Source organism: Phaenicophaeus curvirostris, chromosome 6 (genome assembly GCF_032191515.1).
Source record: "Phaenicophaeus curvirostris isolate KB17595 chromosome 6, BPBGC_Pcur_1.0, whole genome shotgun sequence".
Taxonomy (NCBI): domain Eukaryota; kingdom Metazoa; phylum Chordata; class Aves; order Cuculiformes; family Cuculidae; genus Phaenicophaeus; species Phaenicophaeus curvirostris.
In genome coordinates this window covers 31,007,512-31,032,231 of record NC_091397.1, presented here as the reverse complement: position 1 = coordinate 31,032,231, position 24,720 = coordinate 31,007,512, and the positions used below count along the sequence as shown (strand labels likewise).

The window sequence follows — 24,720 nt, the reverse complement described above, 5'->3', positions numbered from 1 at the left end:
CAATGTTGCTTTCATCAGGTGTTTTTTAACTCCTAGATTTTCATTAGTAGTATAATTAAAATGGCCGTGTTCATTAGCACCTCTCACGTGGCAGATGTTGCTCTGATGTGACAGTTGATGGTCCTTACCTTGTTTCGAACAGCACATTAGGCCAAGTGCATTCTTCACCTCACTTTAATTGCTTACTACTACATTCACTACATTATATTTCCTACAATATTTTACTTTCTAAATTGATATATTTATTGCCACATAGAAAAGTTTTGCCTGTCTTCTCAAGCTGTTCCCTCTCTCCCACATAGACTGGCTGGAGTTGTGGTTTAAGCTAGTGTTAGGGGGGGCAGTTTTATACATTATTAATTGTAGTTTGTCTTTCCTTACAGAGCAACTCATAACTGATATAAATGACATTAAAAAATTATTTGGTTCAGTCCAGAAGTGTAACCTTGCAGGAGATGAAAAGTAACGAAATGAGTGAGTTAATTTAAATGCACTAGATAATGCCACAGGATAAGAATTGAACTGTAATGTTTCCAATTGCAAATAAAGACAGTGTCTGGGTGAGCAGGATATAAATGCTAGATTTGGGACTGGGCCAGAGTACTGGGGTTAACATTCATACACTTTTCAGAAGTGTAATAGGATCTTATAGTCATTCATGTCATCACATAAACAATACATTTTCACGATAGTCTTTCCATTGACATCTTACTAGGATGTCATTTTAGTACTCACTCAGAGGGAATTGCACAACTAGAGGCATTACTGGGTGCGTCTACATTCGCAGGTAGCATGGCGCAGTAGAAGCACATCTGTAGATCACAGCAGCTGATGCTGACCACTTCAGTTTAACCTATACATATTACAGGGGGAGAAGGAGAAGGGTTACTTTAAAGTAAGTCTCATCTGACTCCCTGTATTGAATGTTCCTGCTGCATGAGAAATTTGAAGAGGTCTGAAGGAAAGTGCCCAGAAATCTTTGCTTCTTGAAATCTGGGCACCCAAGTGGGGTCTATGAGGAGATAGATCAGCTTTCGTCTGTGTCACATAGGTGAGTTTATCCCATACGAATGACTCCACCCAATATGGATAACTCCACCAGTCATCCATGTAAGACGTCACCAAAGGAAGTTTGGCTTATTTTTCACCTGTACATTGTGTTGCTGCTTGGATGCATGGGCATGTGGATAATGCTTGAACTTTCTTCTTCCCATGGATTTGGTCATTGGCTGATCAAAGGGTCCAGAGAAGGTAGAGGAACTACAGCAACAAGCCTGAGGAAGCACAGCTGAAGTGCCACATTTTTCCTGTGTGATCTTTTGCCTGACAAAGAAGACAAAAGCACTAATTTCCCTGATGTCAACACTGTTGATACTTTTCCCCTGGTCCTCCAGAGGTCCAGGCTCTGGGAAAGTTTAGACTGGCAGGAGTGAGCTGACCTTGAATTCTGGGAGAAGCAGCAACTGAGCAACTGCATTTTCAGCAGTGGAGAAGGCTATCTACCATGAGCTGATTTTGCCATTCCTGGTGAAAGCTGAGTCAGCTTAAACCTCTGTCAAAGTGAGCCTCTTGACTGCTGAAGCTATCAGACCTCCATGTCTCAGGCTCTTTGCCCTAGCTCTGTGATGTTGTGCTCTATGTGAGCAAGGTACTGGGAAAGCATGTAGCCCTGATCAATATTTAAAAAGCAAAAACACCACAAAGAACAAAATAAACCAAAAAATACCCCAAATCTGACCTAGAGGAAGAGCTACCAAAATGGGACAGCAAAGGTTTGCAAACAACAAAACTTAATTGCTTGAGAGGACTAACATGGAGTGCAGCAGGCCCTAACATATGGATGTCACTCAAGGCCATGGTCTAAAGAGCAGGCGGATGTAACTGAACCAAAAATCTTTTCTATGCCTTTAACCAGGAAATTACTATCTCCATGCAGATATTTTTGGGCCTAAAGAAAAGCCCAAAATAGTTTATAATATGGGATACAGAGCTTTTTTTTTTTGCTTTCTTTTTCTTTCAGCAGGCACAGGTCTGAATTTTATAGAGGTGATCTAAATGACGTTAATGGTTTTGGTTTGCAGTAGTACATGAAATCTTTGGAGCTAAGGAGAGAACTAAAATATAAAGTCTTGGGAGGATACTGGAGCTGGCAGCAGAGATGCTTGCCTTATGAGGCAGTTACATAGACTCTGCATGCTTTTAGTTTAGAAAGGAAATGTTTTTCGATTTCCATTTGTTTCTGGGCCTGTTTTATTTTAACACTTTTGAAAACTTTTGAGTATATCATATCTGAACCTAAGAGAGAATAACTTACAGTGAATAATTTATTTGAGAAACTTCTTTTTCCTATTAAAGGCTTGTTTGTGACGTGCTGATATTTTTTTCAGATGTGTATTTATAATTAAAAATTCATAATTGTAAACTTGGGATATTTTAGTGCAGAGATGTTGATGGTTTGGGGGAATATGGTTTTGGTACTGCTCTGATTTTGTATTTGAAGCCTACTTCTTATATAGTACTTAACTTTCCTCATTTTTGATAGTTCAGTGGGGTATATTCATGGACATTAACTGCATGAAGGGCACACAGGTCTTCAGGGTATATTCAAAAGTTTAATGAACTGTTTATGAGCTTTTTTTCTTTTCTCTACTCAAATTTAATAATGCAGAAAGCACCCCTGAAACACTCTTTAGTTTCTGGGGAAAATGTGACTGGAAATCTTTTTTTCAAAGTAGAGCGTTTTCAGATTCTGCTTTGTGGTTCATTGGTACATTTTACTGTTAAGCTTATTTGACAAGGAGTATAATCAGTCACATGGTATTTCTCTCCTCATTTGTTTTCATTTATTTTTTGTTATGCTATTCACATTTCCAAAGCAGATTAGATTTTCCTCCCTCTCTCAAGCCATCTGGGACAAAACAAGGTCAAAGGCCTGTTGTGGTCTTTATCAATGTCTGAATTTCACTGTCTTTCCACTTACATTTAGGTTTTATACACTCTTTTAAACAGGAAAAAAAAAAACAAAAACCCAAACATTCATTTGCAAACTGAGAAACTCACGCACTTGCAGGTCTGTCAGTGAAGGTAATTACATAGGTACTTAGTTATGCAGAATAACACAGGCAAAAAATCAAGGTGTAATCCTGAAGGGCTTTGATTTGCAGGGTATGGTCTTGGTGTAAGGTCAGTCTGTTATTGGCCCAATATACACGCACAAGTGAAGATATAAAGGTTATCATTAGCTGCAACACTTGAGTCATTTTAGGGCTCCTTGAGGCTTGACTGGAAACAGATACCAAATAAAGGAAAGCTGATTCACAGTGAGGAGAAATAGGACAAGGAAATATTTAATCTTTCAGAAAGCTGTGCATAAGCCTTTCTCTGTTGTTGCATAAAATATGACTGAAAGATGTGGTATCCACATTACTCACTTTAGTGATGGTTGACACTGTATATACTTCAGTACTTCATGGCTGCAGAGTTCCTTACCTAAATCAAGTCCAGGTACCTTGTGCTACTCATCACATCTTGACCTATGCTGCCAATTCTGTTTTATTTAAGCAAGTTCAGCTATGCAAGAGGCAAATGTAGTGAACACTCCTAAAATAGCTGAAAAGTCCTCCTAAAGACCTTTCTACCAAAACTGGTGTAGCTAGATAATACTTCGAAAAACATGATGGTAAATGAAGATCAAGGGAAAATTATAGCCAGAGCCTCAGTTTAAGGTCTTCTCTGATTAAACACATTGGAAAATTTAAATTTAAAAGCCTAATGCCTAATTAAGTCATACACTGGTTAGTCAGTTTCATTTATTCACCAATATTATCTCTTTTTGGACTGCAACTTATCTATGGAATGGTAGGTTTCTCTGTATCAGAAAAACCTGTAAAGATTTGTGAACAGTATTATCCCTGCATCTAATGCATAAGACAATTAGCTTCAAACCTCCTGTTCAGTGCAGGATTCAAGCTATAGCATGTCCTGCATCCACAACATGAAGAAACCTTCCTTACTGTGGCACCAAAATAAAAAATGCTTTTAGTAATGACTTTGGTATGAAATGAAAATTCCTGAAGAGTAGATTTAATTTACAGGTGCAACTTCATACCTATAGGTGTTTTCTGTGCCACTCTTGCAGGAACTTTGAAAAAATACTAGTTATAGTCACTTCTCAGCTACTGTTCTTGCATTGTTTTATTCATTTCATATTTTTCTGTCTCCTATACTCCTATAACTGATAATAGAACCAGTTAGAACATAGAGCTGAGTTGTTGCTTATCCATCATCTATGATTCTATTATTTACTTTCTCAAATAGTACCTCTTCGTACTTCTTTCCTTGCAGAAACTGTAAGAACATTTAAATATGTCTGTACACCTTCAGCCTCACCATAGGAAATGATGCTTAGTTGAGAATGCTGTAAAAGTTAAGGTGCAGCATAACTGTGTGATTGTTAGTTGCAACACTTTCCTTACAGTAGCATAGGGTGAAAAGGTCAGATGAAAATATATCATGAAATGTTCAATAAATATCATCTAAGATGACTGAAAGTCTAAAACACTTTGGAAAAAAGTGCTTTTTTTTAACTGAGGAGGTTTTCCTTCAAATGGAATTTTAGTTATATGGTGAATCTAAACTGTGACTTCATATATGAGACAATAACTTTTTTAAAATTATTTTTAACTGTCTGGTTTTAACCTCTTTTTTCCCGATTAAATATTTTAAAATTAAATCTTTTACACTATTTCCTTGAAGTCAAGCAACTACAAACAAAAGGAGTAAGGAAAAGAAAATATTATTTTGATATTACAAATGGAGAACTGAAAGAAGATAAAATTGCTTTGAGTCACAGTGAATGGTGGTAAAAGAGCAGAGATATTAAATAAAAGTCCTGAGTGACTCAAGTTTATATTTTACTTACAAGACCAATGTTTTCCTTAATGGTTAATATTAATTGCAGTGCTACAGACTAGGGGAAGAGTGTCTAGAAAGCTGCCCGGAGGAGAAGGACCTGGGGGTGTTGGTTGAGAGCCGACTGAACATGAGCCAGCAGTGTGCCCAGGTGGCCAAGAAGGCCAATGGCATCTTGGCTTGTATGAGAAACAGTGTGGCCAGGAGGTCCTGAGAGGTTATTCTCCCCCTGTACTTGACACTGGTGAGGCTGCACCTCAAATACTGTGTTCAGTTCTGGGCATCTCACTACAAGAAGGATGATAAGGCTTTTGATTGTGTGAAGGGGCTGGAGAACAAGTCTTATGAGGAGCAGAACAAGTCTTATGAGGAGCAGCTGAGGGGACTGGTGTTGTTTAGCCTTGAGAAGAGGAGGCTGAGGGGAGACCTTACTGCTCACTACAACTACCTGAAAGTAGGTTGCGGAGAGGAGGGTGCTGGCCTCTTCTCTCAAGTGACAGGGGACAGGACAAGGGGCAATGGCCTTCAGCTGCACCAGGGGAGGTTCAGCCTGGACATAAAAAAAAAAAAAAAAAATCACAGAAAGGGTCATTGGGCACTGGAGCAGGCTGCCCAGGGAGGTGATTGAATCACCATTCCTGGAGGTATTTAAAAAATGGGTGGATGAGGAGCTCAGAGATGTGGTTTAATGGCTGATAGGAATGGTTGGACTTCATGATCCCAGACGCCTTTTCCAACCTAGTGATTCTGTGGTTCTGTATAGGATCAAGCATGATCTTTATATAAGTGAAGTGGGGGGCGGGGGTGCAAAAAAGAATTAGAGGGGAAAAATCAAGAAACCAGTAAACCCAAGATTAGGATAAAGAGAAGCCTTAAAGGAGATTTTTTGGTAAGAAGTCGTCTGGTAGCCTGTTTTAATAGTGAGCTGAAAGCTCATAGAGTAATGGTGGAATTGGAACATGTTTGCTTACTTACATTTCAGGTTAAAATTAACCTTAATAAGATAGTTTCAGAATCTCCTTTTGATTCAAACAATCATGTTGTGATCACTTGTCATCCTGCTGAAATAAATATATATAGGGAAAAAGGAATGTTTATAACAAAAAAAGTAAATACATCTGAGATGCAAGATAAACAGGAGAGTACAGGAGTTAAGTTGCCTGTCTCTGAGCTATTTAAGTTACAGCCAGGAAGTTTTCTGTTTATCTCCCAGTAAGTATCTACGTTTCTCTAGGTTCATGATAGCAAATACTACATAACTGGCAAATATAACCTGGAATTTATATTTTTGGGGAGTTTCATGACAAACCCATTTACTACAATTGCTTTATTCTCCTTTTTTTTTCTTTTATTAAATATAATGAAACATAACCTTTTCTAGGTTTCCTTGAAACATGGAAAATTAAATTTCAATGTACTAGGTCAAGAAGTTTAGAAATAGTGAAATTTTGGTTCAACAGTAATTAAAACATGGCCACGAAAATTATTTCTTTGGAGTTCTAACTGGAGCTTTGAAACTAGTGAAGGAACATAACAGTATCTGTCATTTGAGAGTTTTAAAAGATCCTGTCTGCTCAGTTATGTGTGTGTATATATATAACTTTGAGGGAAGGAGAGAAAAAGAAAATCAAGAGCAATGTCATTGACTAAAGACTAATATTCTGATGCTGTCTATTCCAGATCTGTCGCAGAAGCCACAGAGGTTGATCTCAACATGAGAGTTGGATTGCATACAGGCAGAGTGCTTTGTGGGGTTCTGGGTCTCCGAAAGTGGCAATATGATGTCTGGTCAAATGATGTGACTTTAGCTAATGTAATGGAAGCTGGAGGACTGCCTGGGTAAGTCTGAGAAAGAACCAAAGAAAAAGAAATCTGTAGGAGTGAAAAATGTATTGCCTTCTTTGAGGCTTTTGCAAATGAAAATGCTATCAATAAAAAGGGCTGCGTTCAGTAAGAGCAATCTATGTATTATGTGATTTATCCTGTGGAATTCTCCAAATTATCTTGATGTCTACATTAGTAATAGGTTAGATTAGAAGTAAAACATTTCCAAATGAAATCCTTATTGGAAGCTGCAAATATAAAGACTAGAAATGAAGCAATGCTAAGAATATAGGAGTGCTAGACTTTCATCATTTCATGTTATAAAAGTAAAACCGTCTAGTTATCCCAGGAAATTTTTACTCTTGCACCTCTACACATGTGAAGGGTATGTACCTTAAATGACAAGATTTCCAACACTAGTAGTGTGCTATAGAAAGAAACAACTTTTTATGCACTCAAATGTTGATGGTGTGTGTGCAAATGATACAGTAGCACATAAATCTGGAGCCAATACATCGGAAATATCCCGGAATTTTAAGTACTCCTTGCACAACCTGGGACCAAATTTTAGTGCACACAGTGCACTTACACAGAGGTGCATGAGTGCACTCCTGTGTGCAGCTCACATTTCGACTGGGACCTACCATCTTCTGTTGGATTTTTACAAGACCATGATTTGCTGAACAGGGGAACAATGGAACCTCTTAATTTTTGTGGTTAAGATGAATTTCTCTTTGTTACACAATGTCTGCCTGAGACAATTTTGGCAGCATATTTTGTATGTTCCTTACCTTTAGGCTTTACAGCAAAAAAAACCCCTGAAAATATGTTTAACAGAGAAAAGCAGTAATAGCTTTTCACATATTTTCTGTGAAGATATTCCAAATATCAGGAGTCTTTTGGAGAAAGTGTAAAGATAGTTTTCAGGATGAGAAAACTCACAAATGGCACTAGAGATGGCTGTGCTGCCAAAACAAAATGAGCTAGAAAGCTACCTACAAAACAGAGTGAATAAATTAAACAAGTCAGACATTTGAAGGGGAACAGAAGACGTAGTTTCACCTTTACACATAGGGAAGGCTCATAGTGTGAAGACACAAGTTTCAAACAGGAAGATATTTTTCCAAGTAGGCAGCGAGGTAAACACTTATGAAAGCCACACAATATGGAAGATGATGTGCAGACTTTCACTTCCTACAAATCAACAAATCTGCAAGTGTTTGGTCAATCAACAGCTATCTTTCTGTTCACTCTGTTCAAGTTTAGACAATGCATGGAATGATTTGACTCGATGATCCTGGAGGTCTTTTCCAACCTAGTGATTCTGTGAATAGAAATGTTTCTTTGTTTTGTTTGGTTGAGAAGACAAAGTATTTTTTTTCCATCAGAAATGGAGGTTTGCACACAATTTGGCCTCTTTATTGCCTTATGCTCAGGGGTGTATTTCAGTAGCAACTAGCTTATAATGTGTCTTTGCTTTAAACAACAATGCCTGATTTTTCTCTCCAGGAAAGTTCACATTACAAAGACCACCTTAGAGTGCCTAAATGGGGACTACGAGGTAGAACCTGGATATGGTCATGAAAGGAACAGTTTCTTGAAGAAGCACAATATCGAAACATATTTTATTGTGCCATCCCATCGTAGGAAGGTAAGCTCTGTGAAATGCTTTTGTAATTTAACAACTGTTATGTGATATTCTGAAAGCAGAGGCAATACTGGTATTTCTTATTTCTGAAAGCTCTTCAAACTCTCTTGAAATTAAATGATTTGGTTTTGACTGTGGTGCTGAAGGGCATGGTTTAGTGATTGATAGGAATGGTTGGACTCGATGATCCTGTCGGTCTTTTCCAACCTAGTGTTTCTGTGATTCTGTGTAATGCTAAAAAAGCTAACCATGGACATCACATAGAAAAGGTGATAAATTTACTTTTGAAGTTTTAAATTAAAACATTTTTCCCTTTACCCTCCAAAAGAGAAAGCTGTTGTTTTTTTCAGATTATGTAATAATTCTATCAGAAATTATAAATTACTCCAAAATTTTAATTGACTCTTCACTTCCTTCAAAAAGGTGTTTCAGAAGATTAATGCTCACAGCTTGGCTGTTTTTCTTCTGGCTTTCTTCACTCTTTCATTCTTATGTTCCCCTGCTGTTTCACTCATAGCCTCCTAACCCTTTCTACAACCACATGTGATACTGATGGCTCCTTCGTGGAGTCTGGAGGATTCCCCAATGAACAGACACAGAAAAGGTATATTTACAGACATGTCGTGCCCACAGCAGAAAAGTTAGTGAAATAAATTCAGCAGTGGTTTAACTAATATCCCCTGGAAGTCTGGAAATTCTGCCATGCTGTCAAGCTGTACAACACAAGCCATTTTATCCAGGTCAGAAGAAGAGACTGCAGTCAACCATCCTGCTTTTGGATGTATATACCACTGTACCACAGATCAGGTATTTATGCTGAAGTTAAGTAAATTTTCTAAGATTGTTGCAACTAATAATATATTCTCTGTCCAAACCACGCATGTTTTTTTCACCTGCTCATGACAAATTCAATGTTTCGCTTGCTTCCTCTGCCACCTCAGAGGCCTACAATGATTTTGTCCATCCCTTTCTTCTCTTAGCTGCCCTTCCCTCCAGATCTTCTTAAGCTCCCCTCTCCCTTCAGCTTCTTCCTTTTGTCAGACCCCAAGATATGTACTGGGGAAAGAGTAAGCTAGCAGTGCTGTTGAGGGATAATAACATTTTCTGCTATTTTCTTCTTTTTGGCGGAGAACAGAAAATGGAAAGTGTGGAAAGAATAAGGTAAGAGAAGATTTTAGCTCACTTGAACAGGAACTTAATTTCTTAGATGTTGCTCAGGATTTAGCCACCATGGGGCTCCTCATTCTAATCAGATTCTCAGGATAAGGAGAATAGAAGCTTAGCAATGCAATGGTAATATATTGAGTTTCAGCATGCACAGAAGACTGTGACAGTGATTTTCCAACATGTTAGTTTAAAGTCACAACTTTCTTCCTCAACTGGTTTTAAGGCAGCTTAAGTTTAAACTGAGTTTAAGGCAGCTGTTTGTTCTACTAAATGTATTGTAAACTTTAGGAGGAGTCTTGAAAACCTAGAATCATCATTTACACACTTTCAGTTTGTTCCAACCTTTTCCACATCATGTGAGGCTTGTCTTAGAATTTATTTGTCATACCATGTTTACAGGCCAAGATGAAATTTATTGTTCTTTATCTCATCCAGAGAACTTGGGATTCAGACTTATCTCTTGAGACTCTGCCCAGACCAGTTTCATTCAAGGTTTTGACCTTTAGAGGGAAAATAATAATATGTAATTCTGAAAGTAAGTATGGAAACAAGACAAATGAGGCTTTAAAGTGATGTCAGAGCTCCATGTTTGGCTGTGTTGGCCAATGCCCGTTTGACAAAAATGTAACCAGGGAAAAACTTATCATATCAAATTCCATAACATAACATATGAAATTCCATGCCCACAGTCAGTCTGAATTTTATGACTCAGGGAGTTTTTATGGAAATATTTGGAGTCCAGCCACCAGGGGAATTTGATTCTGGGAGTGAAAGCTCTTGTTTTATCCCAGAAAGGCCGCTGGAAGATTGTTTTTTATGCACCGCCTCTAAAGCATCTTGTTATTAGAGAGATGGAGTGTTGTTATCATTACTGTGAAAATCTTGCATTCCCATGTTTTGTTCTACAGGCATGTATGATTAGATTCGGGTTTAGATAGTATGAAAGAAAAAAGGTGGAAAACCAGTGGGCTAGATTCTGTTTAGGCAGTCAGTGAGATTTTTCTGATCACTTTCTTGAAACCAGAGATGGTTTCTAAATTAATCAGTCCCAATAAAAAAGAAAACATAAGGGAGGGTTTAATTAGGGCAGCTTATTGCTACTACATCTGTTTGTCTTGGTTTTCAGCTGTATCCATTACTACAGCATTATGTATAATTTAATTTCCTATGTTGTTATGTATTTGGTTTCATTTCATATTGAGAAGAGAAATAGCTGAATTTCAGAAAATTGTTGGTAGGTTGATGCACAGAGACAAGTGAAGAGGAAAGGGGATAAATATGGCTATTACACTGCCATTCACATATTGCAGTAAAGCAGGTCAAGGCATGTTTAATGTGCAAGGATGAGAACCTACTACTGTGTGAGCACACATCCTCATCTTTGCAAGATTGCTGAGATTTAACTGTTGACTGCTGCATAAACTCCTAGTTTATCAGCTATATAAACCAAATGGCATCTCACTCATGGGTGTCACTGATGGGTTTGTGGAAGTGGCAGATGCTGTGGTACAGCTTAACTGGAGACATTAGCTCTCTAGTGTGCATCAATGGCATGTCAGCCAAACTAGCAGAAATAAACACTTCATGAATTTTACTGGTACTGACTGGCTTCTCCACTGGGCTTGCAGATCAATCAGCATGTCACTTTGCTCTTTGTCATAGTACATCACATCTGTTCACAGACTTTCTAGACTTGCATACTGATCACTGGACCATGAGCTACATAATAATATATCTACCTTCAAAATAAATACCTGCTGTCCCCTTCTACCCTGATTCAGCTATTAAGTCTTCAGAGACATGGAAACAGAAGGCAAACTATGATGCGCAGACAAGATGGAGTTTCTTTAGGTGAAATCAGGTATCTATTGGTTTAATATTGTATTCCTTCCTCTGGAGCTTCACTAGCTAAAATGCAGACACTTTTCTTATGCATTATCTCTGACATTAATATGAATTGACTTTAGCAGGTATGATGCCAAGAGGAATGAAAATCAATGTTATGAGCAACAGATGGCTGATAATCTGTTGAATTTGAAAGGTAAATAGGCCCACTGAGGTTTTTAAAATTTTCATTTATTAATTTAGAAGACATATACCCCACATTCTTCCATATTTGGTTTGACAGGAAGACATTTCATCACAAATATCACTCAAAACAAGAATGAGAATAACAGTATAAGGGGATTCATTCATGCACCAGTTACATTTTAAGTGTGAACAAATTATGAAACATTCCAGTTCTTTAAATTACTTTACTGAATCAGCTGACAACCACAATTTTGGAATCTGATGTGATTGCTAGCTTGGTGTATAAGCTAATATGTGTGAGAGCACTTCTGAGTGGCCACTGTGGGAATACATTTCTTTTTGTTTTGGTACAGTTTTTATTTTGGTAGAGATTATATTAGTCAATTATTGTTATTACTAAGCAATAATTATGTGTGCTTGACTAGATAACATTCAGCTTCTGAATGGGCTTAAATAATTTCTAAAGGCATATAGGATTTTTTTTAATTAAAATAAATTTTTTACTGGGTATCATAGTTAAAAATGTATGCAAATTATGTTTTTTAAGTATAATATAAAATGTTATAATGCCCTCATAAAGTTTGTAGCTCTGAAAATTCTTTTACATAAAGTTTAATTATGTCTTCATGATATTTTATATTGATACTATACCTTACAGTGATGTGACCGTTGCACTGAAAACATTGCACTGAAATAAGATTTGAAAAGTTCATTTAACATAGCTTGCCACAAGTCAGACCACATACATGAATATCATGGACTTTTAAAACAGGACTGATCCAGTCAGAGAAACAGATTTCCTTCTAATATATTAAATATTCAGAAGATCCATGCTTTGCACTTTAGATACATGGACATTCTCTTAGTTTCAAAATACCCTAGCCTTTTGAAGTGTTGAAAATATTGCTGTATGTGGATATTATTTCAGGAGAAAAGTAAATCTAGGCCAGATCTGTTAATATCAGAGCACCTTACAAGAACTGTGACTCCACTTAGAACCAGCTAAATAACTTCTTCTATTAATGATTCCTTGGTGATCTACCTGTTCTCACCAATCCTGTTCTGACTTTCAAACTGGATGCTTAAAATTTAATTTTTACCTTTTTTTTTTAAACACAGTGGATCTAGCTTTCATCAGAATTCTTTGTTTTTTCATTGTCAGCACTGATGTTAGTCAAAATATTTTTGCCTCAGTTTTACAGCTGACATAGCTGGCTCCCTGAAGCACAGCAGAGGTGGTGAGGTTAGCTAGACTATCCACTTCTGTGGTTGCTCTAGAAGGTATGATTCTCCTGCAGTGTAACACCTCCCGAGGTTTGACCACAACCTTGGGAATAACTGAGTGATTTTTGTACTTGGACTTCTTTGTTTTGCTGCAGCAATTTACTCTCTGATGGCACCTCCCTGGTTTTGAAAAAGCACATTAATTTCACCAGGTGAAAAACAGCCCAGCACAGACAATTAAGTGAAATTCCTAAGGTACTTTCACAGATAGCCAAATAGTGGTCAGAAGCGATTAAGTTTTTGTGATGGGAAAGATTTCTCAGACTGTATTAGTTTTTGCATTTCCAGAATTGGACCTGCAATCACTGTTACTCATTGCCATTGTCTGAAGGCTCTGAGTCGTGCTATGATCATCCTGAAAATCCAGGTGAAGTGGTCTAACTTTTTTTCTGAATCCTTGTTCTGTGTCACAGTTTAGTCCCAGCCTGGCCAATTTTGGCAGCTAAAACCAAGCAGTTGGCTCACAATTTCCTCCCTCCTTCCCCCCACCTAGGGAAAGGGAAAAGGGAATTGAGAGGGAAAATAAAAACCATTGTGGGTTGGAAACTAAAACTACAGCTTTAATGAAATAATAATAATGATGATGAAAATAATAAGAAAATAGTAAAATATATACAAATACATGAGATTGCACCCCCAGCCCACACCTTGATGACTACATGTCACCACAAATGCTGTAGGGCAGACATGTGGGAAAAAGTGTCCAAGGCTAGGAGGGAGCTGAGCTCAGTGACTGGATTCAGGAATGCATGAATCCAGAATCAGGGGCAAACAAAGTCCCCACTAGACATTGGCCATTGCAGAAGAGAGTAAGACCCTCATGATCTCTCAATTTTATACCAAGTGTGATCTATATGGGGTGGTATACTCCATTGGTCAGTTTGGGGTCACCTGTCCTGTCCACCCCTCCCTGTAGGTGTGGCCTTTTTTCACCAGCTCAAGGATGGCCTTGGTTTCTATAGGAATAAATACAAGCAAAGGCCTTTCTACATACCAATGTCCCTTTTTATCACTTCTAGAGAGGAACACTGTCTGAAAAACATGCAGTTACTTTTCAGAAAGTGAAGTTACTTAGACAAGACTGAGCTGCAGTTAGAAATTGATGCTACCTTAACTCCTTTGAGGGAGAGGAGAGCACTTTTGTCACTCTTACAATTTTAGGAAAATTCAATTGAAACCTGAAGGTTCAAGAATCCTCTCAATAAGCAAACACAGATCAGAAGCACCCTTTGGAAAGTACTATTTAAAGTGTAAATACTCTTGCAAATGTCAGAAATATTTAATGCCATTATCTACACTACACACCTGTGGCATAATTTATTGTGAACTGCAGATGTATTTAATGGCTCAGAAGGCTAATCAGTTTATTTTTTTGACTCATGATAGAATAGGCAGAAATTCATTAACCTACTTTCATTCTAGCTCATATGACAATAGCTACAAGAAAAGCAGCTAAGACAGTCACATCACTTGCGTGTGTTGGTTTTTCATGTAGCGTAAACAGCTGTGTTTTTAAACTTCCTACACTGCAGTTCTGTCACCGAAGAATAACAGGAAAATAAATTTTCTATCGCTTTGAGTCTTGAAAAGGCAGTATTTTTTGACTTGGAATACACCATCCTCTTTTACTGTTAATCGGCATAGCTTTGTTGCATGAAGCAGGTGATCTGCTTCTATGTTAAAATAAATTACTAGGCTCCATATCTTCCCACCACCGACCAACAGATTTTTTTCTGCTTATGTCTTCCCTGGGGATGATTCCCCCCCGCAGTGTGGAATGGACTTTATGCAATACGGCACAGAGAAAACACCATAGGTTCATGATGGCTTTTATGCTTTGTATATATAGAATACATAGTAACCACACATGCTTGCATTTTGAATTTATCGATGAATCACTTTTACATATAAATCTTTGTTAGCAACCAACATGTTTCACAAGTATTCACAAGTATATTTTTCACAAGCTCTTATACTCTCCTGAGATGCTTTCTATCATGTCTCAATAATACTTTCATATAACATTTTAAAGTGAAGCCGTTTGACATATATAGTCCATTTATTACTAGGATTTTAATGGCAGATTGTTGGATCTAACCTGATAAAAATACATCATCATGGCATCATCGTGTGAAAAATAACAAAAGAAAAAGAAGGCTACAGAAGGGAAAAAGTAAACAGACTGAAAAAATAAGTCTTAAATTGCTGCACTTGAAGGTCATCTTAGTACCAACCCCCCTACCATGGGCAAGGACACTTTTTATTAGATCATGTTGCTCAAAGCCTCATCCAGCCTGGGACTGAGCACTTCCAGGGATGTGCAGCCATGACTTCCTCTGGGAGAACAGTTACAGTGCCTCACCACCCTCATCGTGACCAATTTGTTCCTAATATCTAATATAAATCTGTCCTCTTGCAGCTTAAAACCTTTACCTCTCATCCTGTCACTGTGCTTCTGGATAAAGAGCCCCTCTCCATCTTTCCTGCAGACACTCTTTAAGTACTGGAAGGCTGCTGTGACGTCTTCCCAGAGCCTCCCCCTCGAGTGAGGCCTTATGAGGGCAGAGAAGAGGGGGAGAATCACCTCCCTTGACCTGCTGGTGGCACTTTTTCTGATGCATCACAGGATACAGTTGATTTTCTAGCTGCAAGTGCACGTTGCTAGCTCATATTGAGCTTCTTCTACCACAGCACCCCCAAGTCCTTCTCTCCAGGGCTGCTCTTAATGCATTCTGTGCCCAGCCTTTAGTTGTGCTTGAGATTGCCCAGGTACAGGACCTTTCACTTGGCCTGGTTGAATTTTATGAGATTTGAACAGGCCCACCCCTTAAGCCTTTCAAGATCCCACTGGATGGCACCCCTTCCCTCCAGAGTGTCAACCATGCCACAGCGCTTGGTGTCATCAGCAAACTTACTGAGAGTGCCCCCAACTCCACTGTCCATGTCGCCAACAAAGATGTTAAACGACACCTGTCCCAATACTGACCCCTGGGGAATGCCACTTTACATCTGTCTCCATTTGGACATTGAGCTGTTGACCACAATTTACTGAGTGCAACCATCCAGACAATTCCTTATCCACCGATTGGTCTTTTCATCATATCCATGTCTCTCCGGTTTAGAGTCAAAAACATCGCATGGGACAGTGCTGAATGCTTTGCACAAGTCCAGGTAGATCATGTCATTTACTCTTCCCTTATTCACCTATGCCATAGCCCTGTTGTAGAAGGCCACCACCATATTTGTCAGGTATGATTTGCCCTTATTGGAGTCATGTTTGTTGTCACCAATCACCTTATTTTCCATGTGCCTCAGCATAGTTTCCAGGAGCATCTGCTCCATGACCTTGCCTGTTACAGAGGTGAGACTGACTGGCCTATAGTTATTTCCATTCAAACTGAAATTTCAGATGTATTTACAGGAAATTTTCTTCTCTGCAAAGTTAATTTGATTTGATCACTCCAATTAGGTCTACATAAACATGCCACACTGCTCACAGGTTCTCAGGGTTTTTTCCTAACATGTAAAATTTTTGTTTTCCACAGAGCACTTATGGCCCAATAAATCTATCCATGTGCATAGCAGCTCCCTACAATATTTATGCAACTAACTTTTCTAAAAATATACAGCCCACTTTGTCTCAAGGAATTTTTATCTTCATTATAAGTTGTCTGCTTTCTGGAGTAATTGATAGTGAGGATATTTTAACTTAAGTGACTCTACAATACCAGCCCTCATGGAGTGCTGGAGCTCTGACTCCTTAAACTCTGAAATACTAAGAAAAGAGGAGAGCTTTATGGTTAATGAGAGCATGTGAAAACTTTTCCAACTATTCAGACAAACTCTGCTAACCCAGAGCAAGTAAGAATGTGTTTGACAAAATTTTTCTAATTTGACATACCCCAAGTTAGACATCTGAGCTTATAGCTGGGCACAAACTGGTGATTTCTGCTTTCAAATTGATGGCTAACTGCAGTTACCACTGATGCCATGCTTAGGAGAGTCCAGGGTGGTCTGTGCTCTCAATGACTGACAGCTCCTAGCAAGGGACTTAACTAGGGATCTGAATCCGTAACAGGCATTTCAGGTTTTAACACCTAAGATGTACCTTAGCAGATCTTATTTAACACATAGACACACAGCCTTTGATGGTAGCTCTAGCTTGTATCTGGACAGAGGCTGATCTGTGCCTGAAACTTTGCGTTGCACAAGTTGTTGTAAAACATGCACCCCCACACTGGAATAAACTGCTTATTTTACCACCTGGCAAACACAGACAAAAGAACAATGCTTATGTTGCAGCCTATATTGCTCTATGTCTTCAGGATTGTTTCTGCAGTTGCTGTGAGGCTGCTAGTGTATCATCATCAATGTGACAGCTTGAGTTGTCAGTGATTTTGGAATTTGGTGTGCTTATCTCTTCTTTATCTTCCATCAGAAATGTGGAATCTGCGAAAGAGAAATGTAGGATAATGGTATAAGATTTTATCTGCTACTGATCTCCTTGAGATTGCTTTATTCTTCATAGCTGCTACAAACTTTTCCACATCTGTGTCAAGAAAAGTGACCACACCATTCTGAATGTTAAGAGTTTGTCTTACAGAGGGGTTATTATTTACTGGTAAAAATCACTAGTATACTTTCCTGATAGACAGCTGAGGTGTGATAAGCAAAATGTAACATAAGGGCAGTAGAAAAGTAAATGTCTGATGATTTTAACTGTAAGTAATAAGAGAAAAAAATAATATTTGCTTTCCTATCTCAGGACAAAATGGCTTGCAGATAGTAATGGAACAACCACGACTACTAAGAGGCATGGTCTGGTCTGCCTGAAGGTATTTGCCAGCCTGAACATATTTGCAAGCTGGTCTGCACAAACAGACATATTTCTACGGCATTTATGGTTTCTGTAAATGTGATTTGAATGTCATTAGAATCTTCTTTCCCATGCCGTTTTAAGCACTGCAATTGAATATAGTCAGGAAAGTAATAGTCTGCTGCTGTTTCTGAGAATGCCAGATAAGCACCAGTGAATCCCTTAGCAGAGTATTATATGAGATTCAAACACTGGGGCATTTTCCCAGAATTTTAATCAGTGCTTGTTTGTTTTCTGCGTACTTAAAATGCTCGCAAAGCTGTAGATAGTCTGGCTGCTTTCAGAGTGCTCTGTTAGAAAATCCCATCTCTTAAACATATTTGCCAGCTGTGTTGCAGCAAACAACCAACCTTCACTAAAAATATGAAGCGAATGAACAGTGTACAGAATCGGAGATGTTCCTGCGGGTCAAAAAGAAGTGTGGAAGTAAAATGCATTGACAAAATGAGCTGGACTGAGAGTGCTGCAGTCCAGCTTTCGTATAATGCTGGCATGGAGCAAGTTCAGAGAAAAGGCAGTGTGAAAGACATTGAGATTGGGGTTTTGGGGTTTTTGAGGTTTTTTAAGAGTGTTTTAACAGACTAATGCTTTTGTTGCATTTACCGGAGATGTACTGCAGAAGGTGAGATGACTTAAATAATCCACTCAGAAGTTCACTGTGCCAAAAGCGTTGTTCTGCTGTAACAATAATAATAAAAAGGGACACGATTCATGAGATTTAAGTGGGAGAGAATTCCTTTATTTGCATTTTTGTTACTATATATAAAATAGCAGAATGGAAAATCCTCAGTCCCAGTGCAGAATCTATATATCCTGCAAATATTAGATTGAAATAAAAAGAAAAAGCTATATATGAATTTATAGTTGATCTGAGAATGGCCAGTGTGCCCTACTTGTGTGTACCACAGTGTCCTTTGAGTGGTTAGGTTCTTGACCAGCCATGAAGAAAAGCATCTATATGTGTTCCATATGTTTTCATAGAATCATGCAGTAGCTGAATTTGGAAGGGGCCTTTGAAGATAATGTATTTGACCTCCCTCCTCAAAGCAAGGGCAGCTTCACAGTTAGATCCACTTTTAAAATTGTAGGTTGGTCAGGGTAACCGCCTGAATGAGTGCTAAGTGTTTGCCTGTTTGGGGATTTGACAGCCTCTCTGGACAGCCAGCTCCAGCACGTGATCATCCTTACTGATCATCCAAACCAAGATGCCACTTCTTGGCAACCTGGGCACACTGCTGGCTCATGTTCAGTCGGCTCTCAACCAACACCCCCAGGTCCTTCTCCTCCAGGCAGCTGTATAGCCTGACTTCTCCTAGTCTGTAGCACTGCATAGGGTTGTTTTGCCCCAAGTGCAGGACCCAGCATTTGGCCTTGTTAAACCTCATGCCATTGGTCTCAGCCATGTGGTCCAGCCTATTCAGATCCCTTTGCAGAGCCTCCCTACGCTCCAGCAGATCTATGCTTCCACCCACCTTAGTGTCATCTGCAAACTTGCTAAGGGTACACTCAGTGCCTTCATCCAGGTCATTGATAAAGACATTGAAAAGGGCTGGACCCAGCCCTGAGCCCTGTGGGACAGCACTTGTGACTGGCCTCCAGCTGGAGTTAACTCCATTTACCACCACTCTCTGGGCCTGGCCATCCAAACAGTTTTCCACTCAAGAGAGTCTTCACCTGTACAGTCCAGAGCCTGACAGTTTCTGAAGCAGAATGCTATGAGGCACTCTGTCAAAGGTTTTAATGAAGTCCAAGAAGACTACATCCACAGCCTTTCCCTTGTCCAGTAGGTGGGTCACTTTGTCATAGAAGGCAATCAAGTTAGTTTGGCAAGACCTGCTTTTCGTGAACCTGTGTTGACTGGGCCTGATCACCCAGTTCTCTTGCATGTGCTTCATGATAGCACTCAAGATCGCCTGTTCATGACTTTCCCTGGAAGTGAGGTCAGACTTGACAGGCCTGTAGTTTCCTGGATCCTCCCTGCAACCCTTCTTGTAGATGGGCACAACATCAACCAGCCTCCAGTCCAGTGGAACTTCCCAGTCTTCCAGGACTACTAGAAGATGATGGAAAGGGATTTGGCAAGCACATCCTCCAGGTCCATCAATACTCTTGGATGGATCCCATCCGGCTTATGGGTGTCTAGCTGCACAAGCAAGTCTCTAACCGCCTCTAGTCAAGCTAATGTGCTCATCTTTCTCTGTCATGCTTTCTAGAATTTTGCTAGTAGGATATCCTACCTATGCTTTGCCACTCTTGCATATTTACTGTGGCATTTCCACAATGAAGTCTGTCAGGCAGCTTCTGTAGTTCTCTGCACTTACTTAAGACCATCTTTTCCAGCCAATCTAATGGAGATCTAAACCGCAAGTTGTTAACCTAGTTAATGCAATGTCTACAGAGAAAGAATTGAACAAAGAAGGAGCTAATGATCACTTGAGATATGGTCCACCTGTCTGTAAATGTCTGTGTATTTCATTTTTATATCTGTGTCTGAAAAAAAAAAAAGAAGCAAAATGCACAACTGGAGACAGTTCCAAGTTGCTAATTTTTGTTGCATGCAGAGGTTAATAGGGATATGGAGTGAAATATGTAGTACTTCCTAGAGGAATTATGGCTACATTAGGAAAATCTTTAAGTGGAGTACTTGTCCAAAAAGTATATTGTAATTGTTGTGAATGATAGCTCAAAAGCTGATTGTATCTGCCATTCTCAAGTCTCACAATTGTCTACTTGGTGTACTTAAGAATATATAATCTATGTGAATATCCTTGTACATCTTGTGTATCTGTCATGCAGTTATTGCAATACAGCAGTAAGTCTTCTGCCAGAAAGCCCTCAAAAGGAAGAGTTTATATTGGGAATCTCTTCATGGAGACTTCTGTTAAACTATCACTTACACAAGTGATTCCATACTACATGCACTAGTGTCCATTTAAATTCCAGTGGATGGCAATGTTTGTGATGCTAGCTGTCTTCAGTCAGCCTTTCATTGCACAATAAGGCACTCGTGCACAGCTAGGCATCTTTCCACATTTCAAACTTGTCACATGTTTATAACTTAAGTATCTGCTGATAAAAAATGTGCGATTATTTATAAAGTCATTCTTCTGTTTCAAAGCCACAGTGTAACTAATTAAAAGGGTATTGGTAGATCAATGAGGTATCCCCTTGATCCTCCAGAAAAGGCAGACGCACAGCTGTATGCATTAAACAGGATAGCAAACCAATACCTGAGATGCCATTCAGAATATAAGCGGCTTCATTTGCCCTGACTCTCTAAATTTAGGTACCCATAAAAACATGTATTAAACAAATGCTTCCAGTTTACATCCTTCTTCATTTCTTTACTGTGGAAGTAATGATGTAAACTGCTCTAGTAAATCATACCATTGTGGAGACTGGACTGAAAATCCTCAGTGACCTTTATGGGTTTTAGAGCATTTGAATAAAATTTTTGGAGTGTGATTTGCTCTGTCTTTTGTATCTAGGAAATCTAGAGACCAAATCTTCTGTGCTTCTTTATTTTGGTATTCCAGAAAATATTAATTTTACAAGCTTGAATCCCATGCTGCGGTGGCATGAGGTCCTTCCACATGTCCCATGAGCACTGCTTTACACATTCCAGATGCCAGAAGCATAAATAAGATTTGTATAAATACTGAAGGTAGAAAAAGGATCACTCTTATTCTGATCTGTGAAAGCATCTGAACATGCGCTAAGGTTTTCTTAAAGTCAGCAAGAGTTAAATACATGCTTAAAAGCTGACTAAGAAAATATTTGTCCTTGCTGAACTGGGAGTTCGTGGTAAAAAGAATAAATTATATCCAACCCTTTGAGAATATTTCTCTCTGCCATAGTACTTATTGCTTTGAAGAAATAAGATGTAAGATATAACCTCAATGTCTCACAGCCTCCTTTTTGGGCATGTATATAAGTGTATCTTTAAAGCAAAAGCTCAAGTAACAAAATGAAGAAATAAAAAAAAGAAAGGCTGAAGCTATTTTTTTTAATTATCAATTAATAAAAATTCTAATTTCCTCCTTATTTTTCCTGTGTTTATTGCAACATTAAAGAAATACAAATATTGCCTCTTGTATGAGTTTGTCATTAGTATGCTTTTTTAGTAGTCTACATTTCTAACAGTTCCCAAAACGTTAAGTATATGTTTAAATACTGTCTGTTCTTTATATCTCAGGTTAAAAAAAGATGAAGTAATCTTTATCTTCAAATAGATAATGTTGATCGAAATACATTGCTTCTTGATGAGAATATTGCTCTATTCCACTAGATGGTGGAAATGTCTGCAGATATGTATGTCTTCATGGGAATGTAATAACATGGTTAAAAATATTATTTTTCTGACCAACAGATATTTCCTGGGCTAATTCTCTCAGACATTAAGCCTGCCAAACGAATGAAGTTCAAGACAGTCTGCTACCTGCTCGTTCAGCTCATGCACTGTCGTAAGATGTTCAAAGCAGAGATACCTTTCTCCAATGTCATGACATGTGAGGATGATGATAAGGTAATCTATCTGGGCTCTTTGGGCATCAATTCCAGTGTCACATCAAGCAGACCTGCTCTGAGAACATACATGCTACCCGACCAGCTGACAGAGTAGTTTCTGGGTTCTTGCTGGAGCTAGAGCTATCTAATGCCCAAATCCTTCTCCCAGTAAAGACAACGCTTAATTACAACAAGCCACAAGTTTGGAGCTCCTCTTCAACAAGCCACTACAGGTTGCCTGTGTTGCTTTGATTAAGAGCTTCCTGCTCAAGAATTGTAGTTTCTGAGGCTTTTTCTGCAAGAGCTGTTCTTTTGCATCATGAGTCCATCACAGTCTGAAGCTGATGGCAGGAAATGCAAATTAACAGAATAATTTTTATTCCTAGATGGTTCTCTAGAAAGTGAAAGGCATATGATTAGCCAAAAAAGCTTAGTCCTTAATACAAATTCTAAATTAAGAAGTCCCTAATAAAAATGTGAATATTGCTTCCTTGAATGGCTTCTCATGCTGTAATTTAAAATTGCTTTACATACCAGTAGCCTAGTTGACTTTCTTCTCTGTGTGCTGTGTATGGAGAAAAAACTTGAGTTGCTCGTTGCATATTCTTTGCCAGCAGGTGGCAATATTACATAGGTCACCCCACCAGGATTTTAAAGCAGGGCATGTGTGCATTGCAAGCAGTGATTCATCTTGACTGATTGCTCCACTTTTTTTTATTAATGTACATTTATTAAAGATTCAATCTAAATCTAACTTTCAGAAAGAATTCTAACTTTTATATTTTGTATTTTATATATGCTTGTGCTGCTTCTGCAGAAAAACGGAGAAAAAGAGACAACTCCATTAGTTGCTTTAAAACACAGTTTCAGTGAAGACTTTCAGAAAGTCCAGATTTGACTTTCAAATTGGCCATCTAGAAGACTTTCCAATTGTGAATTAGTACTGTTCTTTGAGTATTTAAAAAAATAATCCACACATGCTTTGAAGTATATGCACAAATTTACGAAGTGGCTTGTGTATATACGTGTATAAATATGGTCATATGTGATATGGACTTGCTAGGGATCTGTTGAAAATTTTCTCATGTCAGAACATTTGCGGTGAAGTTTAACAATGCTACCTTTAACTTAAACAGTTGTTCAGAGCTTTTGTACGTAATACTAAACTTTGTGGAGCGTGATATGATTTTAATATAAACACACTATATTGTTTCTCCAGAGATATCTGTCCTCAAGTCATGTAAAACAAGATGTGGCTATAAAGGCTTTGAAGCCATCACATTATTGTAGCATGGAGTTATTTACTTAATTTCTGAAAATATAAAAAGCTGGATCTTGATTGCCCAAATGTAAGTCTACTGTGTGAAATGATAATAGAGATAAAAATAAAAGACCTAGTGAAAATAATTACAGGTGAGCATCAATGGTTTTGATTAAACAAAGTAACTTTAACTCTATTTCAGAATGGCAGAATAGATAATATAATTTATTCCATATATCAGAATAATTCCCATTATCTACTGTCATTCCAGAATCTAAAGCATACAAGCATATTTTTAAGTACTGTTTTACTCACCCTTATTATTATGATATGGACTTAAATTTACATCATAAAAAATGCCTGAAGATGTACTTTCTGGTACACATTAAGCAGTATATTTGTTAACTGATTGTCTTTATAAAGAGCAAAATTGTATCTTTCCAACAATATTCATGAAAGCACTCAGTTTCCCTACAATCTTGTGGGACAAATGTCTTCTGCAAGAGAATAACTTTATATCTGTTTAGAAACATTTAGAGTAGTTGTTTGGCTGGCAATTTAAGATTCCTGTTATGGCTAACAGAAGACAAAAGGTCAGATTTGAAAGCTTTAATCCTTGTATGTCCACAAGATTATTTTTCATGTTGAATCAATTTTACACCACAGAAAAGTAGTAATGGAATCTAATAGATGAAAAATGTCTCAAATAGTCCCATAATTGTTTAATCCTGGCATAACCTACCTTTTACCTATAAAGACAGTGAAACAGGGCTTGGAAAGTTGTTGTATCTTTGCTAAGATCCATTCTTCTTTACAATCAGATAACTAAGGTATCAGTCAGATGTTAAAGTTTCACATTATTCATAAGTATTCAGGTGTAATATACATATGGCATAAGCTAGGAGGGCTAATGAACTGCTGTAGCGCACTGTTCACTAATTGAGGATATCATGAGACGTGCTTCTTGCGGAACAAACAAGAAACTGGCATTTCTGCAGAACTACCTAAATACTGATCACCACTTCTTTTTAACATCTGATTTAAAAGGGTATTTTGTAGAATAGCTTTTAAACACTGGGTTATTAAGTACTGACTGCTCTGAAGAGAGAAATTTTTTGTGCTTTTCTAACAGCTTGCTGACCAACTCTATGATTCTATCTTGAGTCAAAATTATCATTATCCCTAAGTGGGTTTATCATTTCATAATGTTTT

The 24,720-nt window shown here is 38.2% G+C and overlaps 1 protein-coding gene across 3 annotated transcripts in view; it reads left to right on the top strand.

The window, feature by feature from the left end:
- Window positions 1-24,720, top strand: part of ADCY1 (adenylate cyclase 1) — a 155,671-nt gene that overhangs the window by 95,759 nt on the left and 35,192 nt on the right. For all 3 annotated transcript variants that reach the window (XR_011337652.1, XM_069859714.1, XM_069859712.1), the window contains exons 6-8: window positions 6,592-6,750; window positions 8,245-8,386; window positions 22,111-22,266. Coding sequence is in view for 2 of the 3 variants with exons in the window: in XM_069859714.1 (XP_069715815.1) it covers window positions 6,592-6,750; window positions 8,245-8,386; window positions 22,111-22,266 (457 nt within the window). In the remaining variant the exon portion in view is untranslated. The remainder of the gene's footprint in view (window positions 1-6,591; window positions 6,751-8,244; window positions 8,387-22,110; window positions 22,267-24,720) is intronic.